Here is a 15,842-nt window from a genome sequence, read left to right on the forward strand (position 1 = left end):
GCTCCGATTCGTTGTTGTCATGTTGTAAATTCATGCGCGTCTCTGTCACTAATTAATCAAAGTAAATACTCCGCGCTGGAAATGCGCAGTGGATGGGTCGTCTTAGATACCGCTGCATGGCAGCTTATTGACCTTTGGAAAATTAAAAATGAAAGACTAGTTACCACTGAGTTTTACACGCGAAACCGTAACTGTATACTGTATAGCCTACTCACCGTCGTATATGGCACTTATGCGTTCATAATGCACATAGTGGCGCAGGCGCTTTACTGAGCCAACGTCTTGGGTACGAATAACGCGCCTGGGGATTCTCCATGTTCTTCCTGTGAGTTTTCCTCCGGATTGCACGAGTTTCTTTCCACATCCTCAAAGATGTAACCGGGATAACGTTACCTTGATGTTTGACTTTACAGATTCAGCAAATTTCTTCTTTTTTATTGGTTTGCTGTGTATGATAGTGAGTGGGCCCCGCTATGGACCGTAGCTGCCATTCCTTGTTTAGTGCCCAGTAATGCCAGGGCCGGGTTGGCGAACTAACGGACCGCTGCACGCACGCGCCAATAAACACACACAGTACATCAGTATCATGGGTTAAAAGCACACATTATTACCTCCTGCATGTATTTCATCCCACCATAGTGGCACACGTAGCATCTCCTAATATAAACGATAAAAAATGACTTTCGCACCTACTCGCTCCTGCACACCGTTACTTTATACCACCACACGGGAACAACAACGTACGCAAAAGTACACTCATTATGTCCGCCCACACACCTTACTTGACTGCACAGTCACCAGCTCACTTCCAGTGAATCAAGCGAACCACACGTGTCACATTATATTATACACATCCATCAATTGCCCAAACCCGCGTATCCTGAGCAGGATCGCGGAGAAGCACAGGGTTCAAGCCAGGAACAATCCCAGGACAGCCGGTGAACACACACACACACCAGTGGCCAATGAAGCACTTCAAATCCATTTAACCAGTATGTTGTTGGACCGTGGGAGGATGCCTGAGTACGCAGAACAACGCTACACGCACACGGGGAGATCATGCACGGAACACGCAGGGGGCAGCAACCTTTCCACTGCACCTTGGCCGTCCCGACGTTATATGCATGACGCACCATTGTTATTGTGATGTATAGAGGCTACGTGGCTCGAGGCGTCGTTTATCTTGGTAGGAATAAAAGAATGTGCGCAAACGTGGAAGATTTACCAAACAGGAAATGACAAAAAATAATAATGAAAGTGGCTTAGCGGTTTACTCTTCCTAAAAGAAGGCGAGGTGAAAAGTTCGAGTTCCTTCGGGGGGCGGGGCCTGCGAGCAGTTGTTCGTGACGTGTCAATGTAGCCTCCCTTTAAAGTATGAATTGGGAGCAAAGAAAAAGCGGCTTTGAAAGCATTTTATAGCTGCTGTAGCAAAGTAACAGCGAATTGTGCTGCGAAAGTCTAATAATAATAATAAAAATAATAATAATAATAGCGACAGAGCCAGTCTCTGAGCGTTGAGGACAGTCTGTTAATAGGATAATGTAGCCTCTTATTTATGACAACCGGTGTTTTTTTCCTCGGAACTTTTGTCGGGAACTATTGAAACTACAGTATTAACGAGAGAACATCAGAAAGTGAAGTTGACTGATCTTATTTCGAGGAAAATGCGACTGCAAGAAGAGTCTTAAGCCATGCAGGATCTATTTAGTCTACAAAGCGGTACGTTGTTTTTTGCATATACCCATGTGTAATGTTCTTATTAGATGGATAGACATGGGCAAACACAAAAGTTCTTTCCCTTTTGTTAAATATCAAATGTGCGGTTCATCACCGGTGTGTATCCCTTTTACAATTCTGACAATTGTTTTTCTTTGTGAAGTCAGAATGTGCTTCTCGAGTTTTCACGAGTTTCACTTCAGGACTTAAAAAAAGCATTACCTTGGACTGACCAAGAATGTGTATACCCTGTGAAACGCTGTGAAGTATTTTACTTTCCATCCAGGTATGGTTCCCGTTTCCCGTCCGTATAAACTCCGTTTTTTCGCGACCCAAACATGAATAACTCGGATTTAAAAAAAATCGAGGTTCAAATGAACCTGCGTTTTCTACTTAAACAGCCCTTGTAGTTGGCTTGTAAAAGACGCATGCATTACAATAAACCGTTGATACGTTAAGATTCCACGCAGTGTACCAAAATGGGAGAGACATGACCGTGAGCTTTATCCGCACACTCTTATGCATTTGATTTTTATGTATGTATGTATGTATGTACGTATGTATGTATGTATATATATATGTCTGCGTGTGTATGTATATACGTTTGATTAAGGATTCTCGGACCTCGCTTTCTCTGTCGATATTATGATCTGCTTTCATAGGTGACACAACTGATCCACGTTTTCTCCCTCGTGGATGCTGCTCTGCCTTTGTCGCGTCTGAAACTCGCTCGGCTGTCGCTGAAAGGCACATACAGTGAACGACCGACGGGGGGGAGACATCGCGGCACTCGTCCCATTGGGATGCACGGTGCATCAGATACAAATGTTAGGTTATACTGTTCTGCTGCTGTGACTACTAATAAAACTGAGATGGAATGGCGCCCCATCCATGTGTGGTTGCTGCCCTTTTTCTGATCCCAAAATTGGGCGGCATGGATTCAGAAAATGAATGGATGGACGCATAATCATCCACAGGATGGAGCTGAATCTTTCCAGTTCATCACTGCAGTTTTATATTGTCAAGTTGTTGTCTTAATTTCCCGTTTTTCTTACTATTTACAACCTTGGTTGTAACTGTAACTTTATTTTTACTGCGCACGTTTGCCATTCTTTATTTTGCATAGCAGTCTTAAGCCAGCGTAGTGTTATTTAGGGTCCCAGGGATTGAAGTCTAGCCAGGTGTACCCTGAACCGGGCGCTAGTCAATGGAAGTCTCATACTTGATCTCTTTATTTCATACTGTAATAATTTTATCCTGTTTGATGTTTTTGATTTTTATCATTATCAATATTATTGAGGTTTTATCCTTTTCCAAATTTTAGGTTTCTAAGAATTCTGTTTAATACTATTTTCAAGTGAATTTAGCGTATTTTTTTGCATGATGTCATGTGATTTTATACTGCTCTTTATTATCAGTAGTGCTGCAATGTTCTGTTTCTCAAAATCAAACAGAAAAAAAACACGCATGACATTGTTATAGTAAGTGATTTGGGGATGTTTCTTTTTGCAATTCCCATTCAAGAGAAGTGTTTTTCTTAAAATAGTCAGACATATCCTGTAAACTGGTTTAGACTGAAAAGGACCCCACTATTGGGAAATGTGCAGTTGTAGTGGGGCTGCCTCTGAGTGGGGGTCATTTGATGGCTTCCAAAGCAGAACTTATGAAATACTAATACATGATTTGTTTTTGAAAACCTCCATGTTTTGGCCATAAAATCTAAGTGTATTTGTTTAATTAAATATGCATTATGCTCCTTATTTACTGCAACAGAAACACAACAACTGGCAACCCCTGACACCGTAATCAAGACAGATCTCATTTGCTTTGCTGCTGCCTTATCACACATGGACAAAGTTAAGTTTTTTCAGACTCTTCTCATATCTGCAGCTGTTCTCTTTCTCCGTTTCCCTTCTACTCAGATATGATTTCACTTTAATGCTGCAGAGCACAAGGATGATTTTCTGCAGCATCTGTTTCAATACTCCTACAGACTTCTTTAGAATCCCAAGGACAAATCTGCATGAAATGTTGCTCAGGTTTTCCCATTAAAGGTACGTTTACTTTCTGATTAAAGGTATATCATAAGAAAGTAAACGATATGCACTGCAGAATAAAATAGCTAATTTATAATTGGCAGTGTATACAAATGCACACACAGAGACACTTATTCATCTTCCACATGCCAAACATATTTCCGTTAGACTGATTGGTTGTCTTTCACTGGACTGGCGTTTCATCCATTTGCAGCCACTGGTGCTGGGATACGTTTTGGCTGCGCTCGACTCTATAATCATACATTTTTATTAAGAAAATGAACAGTTGGATGTACCATACAGTGCATGAAATGTTAATGCCATGTACCAACATGACCCTGAATCAGTACATATGGATAATTTCTCCACCATTTTAAAATTAACAGTCTTTGTTTCCATATAATATTTCTCATAGCACAACGTTAAACCCCCACATCATTGCCAGCAACGCTCCAGTGCTGTTTTGTTGTGAGTGCTTATGTTACTAAATAAATTAAAAAGCCAATTACACATGCTGCCTCATTAAATCACCTGGCAAGCTTCAGCTTTAAGGTGCCACAGATTACAAATCCACAAGGTTCATACATTTAAAAAAGCTTAATGTTTCACTGTGTGTCTATGCAGCCATTATTATAACCTTGAATTGCACAAAACTAGATTGATTTGCCGCTGTCTTTCGCAATCGGCTCTACTGTGTTTGCTGGAGCTCTGCCGCCCTGACAACAGAGGGTCATATTTTAAAGCTAGAGTCATCTTTATTAGTTACAAGCCCTTGTATTAATTAAAAAAAAGAAAGAAAAAAAAAAACCACTAGCTGGAATACCAAACTCCAATGTAGATTTTTCCACTGCAGTGTGAGCCTTTGTGCCTTTTCTCTTGGTACCATCATTGGACACAGTCCTTCGGTGGAGAAAGCAAGAAATTTGTAGTAGGAGATTTTTTCAGTATTAAAAATAACGGCAGAAATGTTCTTCAGAGCAGTGCCATTTTTGTTCCCAAAATACCCATGCACATGAAGATTCCAGAAACAACCTTTATTCATTTAGATCTGTAACCAGCTCCTTCCAGTAATAAACATGAATATATGGTATGAGTATTTGTCATATACCAATGGATTATGATTCTAAAGGGTCTCTTGTTGCATATGTACAATAACACAGGCTAAGTCCAGGTTTTCATAATCTGTTGGTGTCCTGCTAGGTAGCCTACCATACATTAAAGATTTCAGGTGTCTTCAGAATATTAGGACGTTTTTCGAAGCACAAAGAACGAACTTTATAGACAAAGAATTCTTTCCAGAATGAGATGGTTCTTTGTCAAGCAGTAATTCTATGAGGAAGCACGCGACCCAGTAAGGAACCATATAGCGCCATTGGAGAACCGTAATTTTATTTAAGAGTGTGAGATGTTAGAAATGAGTTCCTGCAGAGCTTAGTTCAGAGGCCACTGCCACTCTTTAAAATTTATAAAAAAAGATTTAAACCAGGATATAAAAATCAGGTCTGCTAAAACTGCAGATTAATTTAAATTAGGTGGTTTAGCAGAAAGAGTCCCTGATCTTAACAGAATCCTGACTTGGGCTGATGTGTGGCAAATGACGTTTAATGTAAATGAATGCAAAGTTCGTCATGTTTTAAATGATAATAGTAAAGATGATTACAGATGGGGGTTCTGAAGCTTATTGTAATGTAACAGAGTAAGATACAGAGGGCAGAAAGATATGGAAAAAGTTAAGCTTCTGTGGTGAGCACTAATGGAAGCAACCAAAAGAAGATGAGGAAGAAGAATATAATATAATATAACAACATGTTCCCGGCGTGTGTCTCTGCCTTCCATGCAAAATACATAAGCGTTGAGCTTTCTCAAGGATGCCATTTGCGGGGTTTGCGTTTGTCTTTTGATGCAAGTCAAGCCAGCACAATAGATAATTGCAGCACAGGGGCATAACTAGTCAGCCCCACTGCAAAAAGTATTCTTAAATTCAGATTTCCTTTGGGAAGGTTTCTGAAAATATTCCAACAGGACTAGCAATTTGACATTCAAAAGAGTAGTCATGATGGAAAATCCTCTGCCCTTATCCACATTCATCATCTCGTTCATATTGTAATTAGGCTGACATCTAGCCAGTCAAACCTGGTATGTCCCAGTGTGACGGACCACTCAAAAACTTTATTCTTAGATCGTTTGCCTCACTCATGAGACACACCTGGGATATTGTGTGCAGTTTTGGTCTCCTTATTACTAGAAGGACATCACAGAAGTTTAATCTTTGAAGTCTGAAGAGACAGATTAAATGGTGACTTGACTGAAGTGTGCAGGCATGGCTGTGCAATGGTTAGAGACCAGTATTCAGATCTCTGTTCCGGCTATTGCCAACCATGGATTTTATCCCCATACTTCGGTTTATTTCTGCATTCTAAATATTTACGTACATAGTTAACTGGTGATGTAAAGTAGTCTATGAGTGTGTATGTGTGTGTGAGGCTGTCCTATGATGGATTGTGGCCTCATCCACTGTGGATTGCTATCATACGCCCACTGCTTTGAAGTACACTCGACCTCTTTGCAACCCCGTAAAGTTCAGAAAAATGAATTATTGGCATGAATATTAAAATAATTTTGAAGAATGTTTAAAATGACTGTCAGCTGTTACTTTGAATTAATTTCTTTTGCAAGAACAAATGGGCACAGAAGGAAGTTGGGTTGAGGTAAGTTTCACACAAATCTCTGAAAACTCTTTTTCACACTAACAACTGTAAATACATTCTGCAGAACCAGTTACCTTAGAGATGTAATTAATAGTGGCACCAAATGTCAGTTCAATAGCCAATTTTGGTAAGAGTGACAGACAAAGAGTAAAGCTTGTAATAAGTTCTATAGACTTAAATTTAACATTAGGTAGGCTGACCAGCTTTTAAACTGACAGGGCATTTCATATTGCGGTGAATGTATGAAATTAGATGTATCTGTATATTTAATATGCATGTTGTGTAGGGTGGCATGTTGGCACAGTGCTTGGAGATTACTGCTGCTTCCTACACACACCAGTAGCTGGGGCTGGAATCTCAGGCCTGGTCACTGACTATGTAGTGTGCACATGTTCCATGTTTCTCCTTAATTCCGAAGGTATGTGTGAGGATGATTGGCCTTGTCGGTGTACTCTGCAAGTGAATGTTGGCCTGTGCTAGTTTAATTTCTGCCTAGCAATAGATGCTCTTGGGGTAGATTGATAACAAACTGTATTTAACACTCACTGTTTATCCTCTATATGAAGTGTACATGTTCTCACCATGTCCACATTAGTTTTCTCCAGGCATTCCATTCTCACCACACCAGGGGTAATCAATGACTACGTTTTCCCAGTGTGAGGATGTAGGGTTACACATGATTATGTCATATGATGGACTTTACCCTCATCCACACTTAGTAGAAATGTTTTTGGACCTGATGCTGCCTAAACCGTTTTTTCTTCTCATTACACCAAAGCTCTATTCATGGGTTGTAGTTTGATTATTAACTTTCAAAAGTACTTACTGTCAGAATTCAAAATGTCAGCCTTTCTGTCAGTCACTACTGATGGGTAGCAGGCTGGCCTAAGGGACCAGACCTTCAGTATTCTAAACCAATGAAACCATGTATTTCTTTTTTTGGTCCTAGGGGCCTTGCACTTCAGTTCCAGTCTTTAAAAAGTGCAATGAATATCTGACCTCCTCCAATTGTCCTGTGCTATGAAGAAAGAATTTCCAACAGACAATGTCCAGAGCTTCACTGTAAATAAACCTTTTAATTAACATGTTTGATCTTTTAAAAGTGCTGTGAACCACTGGAGGGACAGAAAATATTTCTTTCCATAATTACACCGCAACATTGACAGGAAATTCTGAACAAATGAAAAGTACAGTAGGAGCTAAAGCAGCATTCGGGGGCTGGAGTTTGCTGCTGACAAACAAGAATTAGCTTTTTCAAGTTTGGCCTTTAACTTTAATATGGCAAAAGATGAATAACTGGAATAGTTTCTGTGCTTCATACCTCTTACATTATCGTGTTAGTAACTCCCAGGATTGCATTTTGTTTCTGCATATCTCTTCACAAGGAGCAAGCAGGTCCTTTGAGAGTGAGAACAAAGCTTAGTGCTAGCTAGAGAACATGCTTCTCTGTTTCTTATGAAATTGTACAAAAGAATCCCAGCAAACGGGAGATCCATTCTTCTTCCAGTTCCTTTACTTAGATGTTTCATAGGTGTGGAAGTGTGGTTATTGGTATATTTAGAAGTGTTATATTATATGCAGTTTTGTCAAAGCTTTAAAATAAATCCTTCAAATTAAGTAAGGTGCATGAACAAATGACTAGGGGCCATCTTAATTATAATTAAAATAAATACAAATTTCAAAATATAATGAGTAATACATAAATCTTTAGTTTTAGTTAAGAGTAAAGTTCTAAGCTGGGATGAACTTTGAGTAAGAATGATATGACATTATTTAGTTAAAATAAATATGGATAGACCTATCTTTTTGTATCGCTTATACTGTTAAGAAACTCCACAGTGAGGAAGACATGCTATGTTGTAACTATCTTATTATTATTGCACCTGCCTCATTATGGGATAGATGCATAGATTGAAACTATATTGCATAGGAAGAGAGAGACAGATTAACTCAATAAACAAATTATAAGGGACACTTCTACACCTGCTTATCAGTGCAATCAGCTAATCACGTGGCTGCAGTGCAATGCATTAAATCAGGCAGATGCAGGTCAGAAGCTTCATTTAACGTTCTTACCAGACACCAGAAAGGAGAAAACTGATCGCATCCTCGTGGCATGATTGTTGGTGCCAGGTGGTTTGGTTTGACTATTTCTGTAACTGCTGATCTCCTGCCATTTACTCTGACTGTTGCAAAAAGCAAAAAAAAAAAACAAAACATTGAGTGAGCAGCAGTTCTATGCACAGAAACACCTGCTTGATAAGAGAGATCAGAGGAGAATGGCCAGACTGGTTTGAGCTGACACAAAGGCTATGGTAACTCAACCACTCAGTACAACTATGGTGAGCAGAAAAGCATCTCAGAATGCACAGTGAATCAAACCTTGAGGCGTATGGGCCACAACAGCAGAAGACCATGTTGGGTTCCACTCCTGTCAGCCAAGAACAGAACTCTGAGGCTACGGTGGGAACAGGTTCACCAAAAGTGAGCAGCTGAAAACTGAAAAACCATAGCCTGGTCAGGTTAATCTTTATTTCTGCTGAGGCACAACGATGGCATGGTCAGAATTTGGCATCACCAGCATGAATCCTCATACCCAATCTGCCTTGTGTAAACAGTCCAGGCTGGTGGTGGAGGTGCAATGGTGTGGGGAATGCTTTCTTGCCACACTTTGGGGCCATTAATACCAATCAATCATTGCCCGAATGCTGCAGCCTATTTGAGTACTGTTGCTGACCATGCATAATCTTCATGGCTACTCTTTACCCATCTTATAATGGCTAGTTTAGCATAACAATGCATCATATCAAAAAGCAAAGTCATCTCAAAGTGGTTACATGAAGATGACAGTTCATTGTATTTCAGTGGCCTCTCCAATCACTGGATCTGAATCCAGTAGAGCACCTTTGGGTTGTGGTAGAACAGGAGATTCACAGCATGACTATGCAGCTGTCAAATCTGCAGAAACTGTGATGCAATCATGTCAACATGGACCAGAATCTCGAAGAAGTGTTGCGGAATCCATGCCACGAAGAGCTGAGGCAGATCTGAGAGCAAAAGAAGACCCAACCCAGAATTGGTATACTTTAGTGTTCCTAAGAATTTACTCAGTGAGTGTATAAAAGAAACTGTATTAGTAGTGAGAGTATTGTCAGGGGTACAGAGTATGTCTGCAAGGGGAGATCCTGTGCTTTCCTTCTCCAATTGTGCTCCTCTGTCTCAAATGGCTTTCCTATTTTGCTCTGGAGGCTTTGCGGTTAGGCCTGGGTTTGCTGGATAAACAAGATGGATAAGAGAACCTATATCTGTTTTATACACATAGCGCACATACATTATTTGAATAATTTCGAAACATAGTCCAGGGAACACTAAACAAAATGTGTTAGAAAAACAAAGCAATTTTTTTCTGGCTTTGCACTCTGAGCACTCTCCTTTGGCCTCCATTCTTGACAATCTGGGGTCATCTGAACTGAACTGGTAATCCTCCCGACAGTGCGATGGCTAGGATTCAGAGGAAGGCACGACATGTTATCGATTTCTGAGTGTTCAGCGTTCTTCCCGGAACTCGAGTACCTCTTAATTATTCACTAAGCAGAAAGCTGAATGGGTTTAAGGAAACAGAAAGTGTAACAGTAAACCACAAATGAATGACAGAAGTGTAGAATTCATTGCAAAGTCATGTACATCTTCTAAGTGCAAGGAAAACTGGTAAACAATAGTGAGTGCAAAACTTGTCAAAAATAATTCTTGGGGTGTGTTACCGTTACAGTTGAGCCTTTGTTGTAACATGGCATCTACTATGGGCTGAGGAATGTTTTGTAAAGTGATAAACATTACGTCTCTATGTGTTAGTTGGACTGTTAATATTTTGTTCTTTTAATAAAGTATCTGGGTCCTGTATGTATGACACTGTAGATTTTAATTAAAATAAAAAATCAGCTCATATATTAGCTTTGGTTAAAGCTTGCAGCTCTTTCCATTTGTCCATAAAGCAAGAGAAAACAATGTAAAGTTAAAAAATGACTCTCTTAGGTTATTAAGTTCATTGTTACTTTATGCGTTAGGCATGAGATCAAATTATTGATAAATTCATTGATGGTATTTGCTTCTCAATTCTAAATAGTAAATTGAAAAAAATGTGTTGCTATTCTGCTCAATTCCAGGCAGCTTTTTACCTTTTGAAACATGCTGGCTATGCACTTGACATCCAGCACACTCTCTTTTAACAGTTTTTTTGTAGGGGTTTAATGTATGACGAATTGTCTGATTAAATATCACCCATCTGTTGTGTCCTTTGAAACATGTCTTTCAGCTCACGGCCAAAATGTTTTTTAAAAACACACTGGACACTTCCATCACTCTTGTTTCTTGCAGTCTGCTGAATTTTCTTTTTCTTCATTGTACAAGCTGGATTTCTGTAATGCTTTCCCCACATGCTCTAATTAATCTTAACGCATATATTAGCTTTGCTTCTTCTTATGAAGTGACGAAATACTGTCACATACAGGTTCCAAGTTCTGTTGGTTGCATTATTTATTTTCACTACTAGGTGAAAGGAGACCACGGTCCTGCATGCAGTGTGCATGTTCTCCCTGTGTCTGTGTGGGTGTCCTCCGGTATCTTCCCACAGTCTAAAGATATCCAGATTAGATGGTTGGTGTTTGTCTGTCTGTGTGTTTGCCCTGTGATGGACTGGCACCCTGTTCTGGGTTTGTTCCTATCTTGTACCCAGTGCTAGCTGGGGTAGGCTTCAGCACTCCCCCCTCCCACAACCCCGTTCAGGACTAAGTGGGATAGAAAATGTCTGACTGACTCTTAGATCAGTTACTTCTTACTAATTTTGTGGTCGGGTCTGGTGGGTCTGCATTAGCTATATACTATTCTGTCTCGAGTCTTTTACACATTTCTTAACAATACAGTATTAATAAATGAACAAGAGAAAGGTGCCATAAACCCAGGAGAAAGAATTGCAAGCCCTCTATACCCGAGAGAACATTTAGTCCTTTTAGGCAACTTCTGTACAGTATGTCACTGCAATTATGGTCTATTATATTTTTAATAATCTTTTGTTCTGTTTTTCCCTCGTTACTCTAGTCACAGTCTGATGCCCTTTCACTGCAGTTTCTGCCTGTTTTGTGTAATGTGAAAAAACTTTGTAAAATATTGAATTTAATGTTCACAGTTGGGCAATCACTTTAAAGGTGCACATTGCAGGTCATTTGTTAGTGGCTAGAAATCAAATTTTATGTCCAAGTAGTGTTACTTTACATACAAATTAACTACGTGGAGGGTATTACATGTGCTGCGATTCCGTAACAGTACAAAAGCAGCTACTCACCTCCTGTAATTACATCGTGAATTGAGCTTTTGTCCTTCCAGAGCCTGATTCACTTATCAGTGGGTAATCAGATGTATTACACGACAAAAGGCACTGGAGGGTCCCAAACTTCAACTGATTTCTTCTTTCTGCGCAGTCCGCAACTCTGAAATGCTAGCACTGAACATTTGTCTCCTTTGCCCCTGATGTTTCATTAAACTTTAAAAATTTAGTTAAGCCTGTTTCTGCTTGAAGGTCTTCTACAGCAGCCCTTGGTAGGTAGTCCTTCATTAGTAGTTAGAATGTAACTGAAAATCACTGTTTACTTTGGCAGCTACTTCAGGAAAAAAAAGAAAAGAAAACGAAAAGGACTTTCTGTATGAGCCCTCTTTCAGGCCAGATCTAAGTGTACATACAGTAAAAAGTGGATGACGTTTTCTGAGTTTTACTTACATACTGATCTTTTGCAGAGTGCTGTGTTCCTTTCTTGTTTTTTTTTTACGTTGTTTCCAGTTTAACCAACCTTGTTGACTGGTGTATGCCACTAGGGGTGGTGGAAGACATTTCACACTAGGACATTTTCAGTCTTCTCCCAGTGTACTGACAGTGACAGTGGGTTGGTAGTGTGCCCCATAAACAAGTCAGCCTTCTTAATCGGCTAGCTGGCACAGTTGGCCACTCTTGAAGTGATGTTACCAGCCCAATGCACCACAGTGTAGAAAAACACACTGGCCGTCACAGGGTTGTAGAACATTTAAAGGATGTCCTAAAAGAAAAGAGCCTGCACGGCCCCATCTTGTATAGTTCCATTGCCTAATAAGACCAGTCTAGCCTATCTTTGATGGGAGCCTTCAAGAACAGAACAATGCACCACCTTCACATCCACCCCTGAATAGTGACCAGGCATGGAGGCTGTTTGGTGCATGGAAAGTCAATAAGCAGTTCCTTGATTTTGCTGATGTTAAGATGGAGTCTTTCTCAATCAAGAAACAAACTTCCCCTCCTGACTCCTATACTCCATCTTACCCCCCTCACCAATACACACCAAAAGATTACAATCATTAAGGGAATTTCTGCAAGTGACGTGACCTGGTGTTATATTTATAGGATGAATGATTGAAATTAAACCAAAATGTCCCGTGGCATCCTGGGCTTGTTTGAAGAAAAACAGCAAAAAAGCAATGTTAACGTCATGCCTGAGGAAATGTGCAATATATGGAGCTGCCAATTATTTGATGTTTTTCCTTGACTTAACTCACAGTTAAACTCATTCTCTGTAGATCTATTATTTGGAAAAGGACTTGTTAGCTAATTATGACTGTGATGACTGGAAAGTGAAGCATCTGTCACAGTGAATGGCACTATATGTAAATTGTATCAATATACAAGGCTTTCCCAATTATCCACTCCCTTGGCTCCTCCAAAGCCTTTACCTCACTTGGCCCGCTGTCTTATGCATTGGTGGGAGGTCCTCACAAAGCCCTCACTAGATCAATGGTTCCCAAACTTGGTCCTGTGGACCCCCTGGGGCTGCAGGTTTTAGTTCCAACCAACTTCTGTTTTTAATTGGACTCCTAGTTTAATTAAGTGAGCCATTATTTTACAGCTTTTGGCTTCAGTGAAGAAATTACAAAAGTAAGTGTGTTAATACATTTTAATAAAAATGAAGCCGTTCTATGTTAATTATTATTTATTTACTGGGGGCTTTGCCCCCTGCTTGCTTCGCTCGCCAACCCCTTTCCCCCCTGCCAGCAACCGCCTCTCCAAAACCCCTCTTAAATGGTGATACAATGGGAAACAAATACATTTAAAAAAAAAGGTGATACAATGGGAAACAAATAATTTTTTTTTAACTCCTCTTTGCTCGAGCAGCAGCTGGTGTCAGAGGTGTAGCTAGGGTTTTCAGCGCCCGGAAACAACTGAAGATTTCACACCCCCTCCTGTTTGCCAGAATGCAGTGTGGAAGGGAAAGAAATTTTTTAAAAATGTATTTAAAATAATAGTATGTTAAGAAAAAAAATTCATATAAGTCTCTGAATATGCTAACACCACCTCGTGTTCTTCAAAATCTAAATCCGTCATTAGTTTTTGTAAGAAAAAAATTTGTTTTCCGCATTTAAAAATGATTTTAAATAAAGTATATAGCAAATTATAAAGCAAAATCATTAAATATTTATAAAAACTGCATCACCTAAAATTTATTCGTACGAAAATATGATGGGGAAACATCTAGACTTTTACATCCATCTACTAGAATACTTCACCACAGCCCAATCAATTTTCTATCAAACACATAAACACAAATCACTTGGCGCACAGAAATGGCGTTTCCAACAACTTAGACAATGATACACTAATGCCTCCTGTCAGTCGCGCGACCTGTTTAATAACGTCAAAAATGTTTCTGGATGGGCGTCAAGCATGTTAGAGCAGTGGAGGGGATAAATTATTATCTGTTGGGTATATAGAACTAATACGTGCTTCGAAATCAGAAAGAGACAAAAAACATAGGAAAAAGATATCCTCATACTGATGGAGTGATGGACTGAGTATGGAAATGTTTTTTATTTACTTTTTAGTGCATTTAAGAATGGAAAACATTTCATTCTAAAATCTCGTAACATCAATTTGGCGCCCCCTGGACGCTGCGCCTGGGGACAGATGTCCCCCCTTGCCCCCTCCTAGCTACGCCAATGGCTGGTTTGCTGCTGCACCCTTCACGTATGATCAGCATTTCACTCGCCTACCCTTTTTTTTTTACAATAGAGAGATTACTTTTTATTTATGTTTGTCCTGGTTCCCATTCAGTCTTTCCATTATTGACTAATCAGAGAGGCAGATGCTGAAGCAGTTGCAGCCTTTCATCATTTCATGTTGTTTGCCTGGGTGTTTGCTTTCCTTGTTTTTAATTGTCACTATTAGGATACAATGAAGGGGGCAGACTCCACAGAATAGGGGAAAAATCATAGGAAAACATCAAAAAGAGTTCAGGATTTAAAGCTCTTGCAAAAAATATAAATATTTCTAAATGTCTTATAATGTAAAAATCACACTGCTGTACTTTTCCGAATGCAGAATATGAGAAAAGACAAAAAAGACCAGCTAACTAAATGAGATCAGTTATTATTAATTATAATCACTTACTGTGAATCTGGTTAGAACAAAAACCTGCAGCCATAGGGGGTCCACAGGACCAAGTTTGGGAACCATTGCACTAGATGATGTTGATGGCTATTATAAGAACCAGTGAGCTCCAAAATCAAGTGTTCTGTGACTCAGAGTGAGAGAGAGCGTGTGTGGTGGTTACCATGACAGTTTGTTTCTGACTTTTTTTACATGTTCTAATGTATTGTACGCGTGGTTGAGAGTGTGTCTATAGTGTATTTCTACAGAAAGGTACTGCAGTATAAAAGTTACCAAGACAGCATCTGCATCAGTCTGTTACTATTCAGGTGCTGAAGAGGATCTCTGTCTGTCTCAGGTACGGGGTTTGGGCAGGTGGTCCTCTGCCGCTGGGCACTGGTGATTTATTATGCGTCTGTCTGTTTTTGAACATGTGTGTGTTACTCTGTCACCGGTAAACACAAGCGCATGTGCCTGTGTGTCTTTTTAAATGTCTGTTTGGCCAGTGTCACAAGAAGCTGGTGAATTTTGCTGAAAAGTCTTCCTTGAACAGTAAAACAGAAAAAATGGTAATTTGCATATTCATTACCTGAAATGAAGTGCTCAGAACATAGTGTTCTCCGAGGAACAGCCAGTAAAGTTGGGAGGAGGTGCAGCCTGGAATGGCACTGAAGAACGAAGCTGTTTGTGAGCTGAGGGTACTGAAGAAAGCAAGACGTGGCTGTGTGGCTATGGGGGAGAGGTGAAACTTTCCTAATTCAACATCCAAGGGTGTGCATTGAGGCAGAGCCTGCGCCTGAAGATGTGGAACCTTAAAGAAGATCGCACTGCTCACATACATACCCACCTAGGACTGACTTTGTGCTCTCTAGGGACCAAGAGCTCTTGCAGCCTTATGCTTTTACTGTATAGCCTCACATTCTTTATAAAGAGAGGGTCAAG

General features: G+C 39.9%; 1 protein-coding gene across 2 annotated transcripts in view; it reads left to right on the top strand.

Annotated features, from left to right (window-relative positions):
• Positions 1-1,401: 1,401 nt before the first annotated feature.
• LOC120519109 (estrogen receptor beta-like) overlaps positions 1,402-15,842 on the top strand; it is a 122,117-nt gene continuing 107,676 nt past the window's right edge. Inside the window, exon 1 of one of the 2 annotated variants that reach the window (XM_039742211.1) lies at positions 1,402-1,719. Coding sequence is in view for 1 of the 2 variants with exons in the window: in XM_039742213.1 (XP_039598147.1) it covers positions 1,692-1,719 (28 nt within the window). In the remaining variant the exon portion in view is untranslated. The remainder of the gene's footprint in view (positions 1,720-15,842) is intronic. The other variant, XM_039742213.1, reaches the window with a different exon arrangement.

Source organism: Polypterus senegalus, chromosome 18, assembly GCF_016835505.1.
Source record: "Polypterus senegalus isolate Bchr_013 chromosome 18, ASM1683550v1, whole genome shotgun sequence".
NCBI lineage: Eukaryota > Metazoa > Chordata > Cladistia > Polypteriformes > Polypteridae > Polypterus > Polypterus senegalus.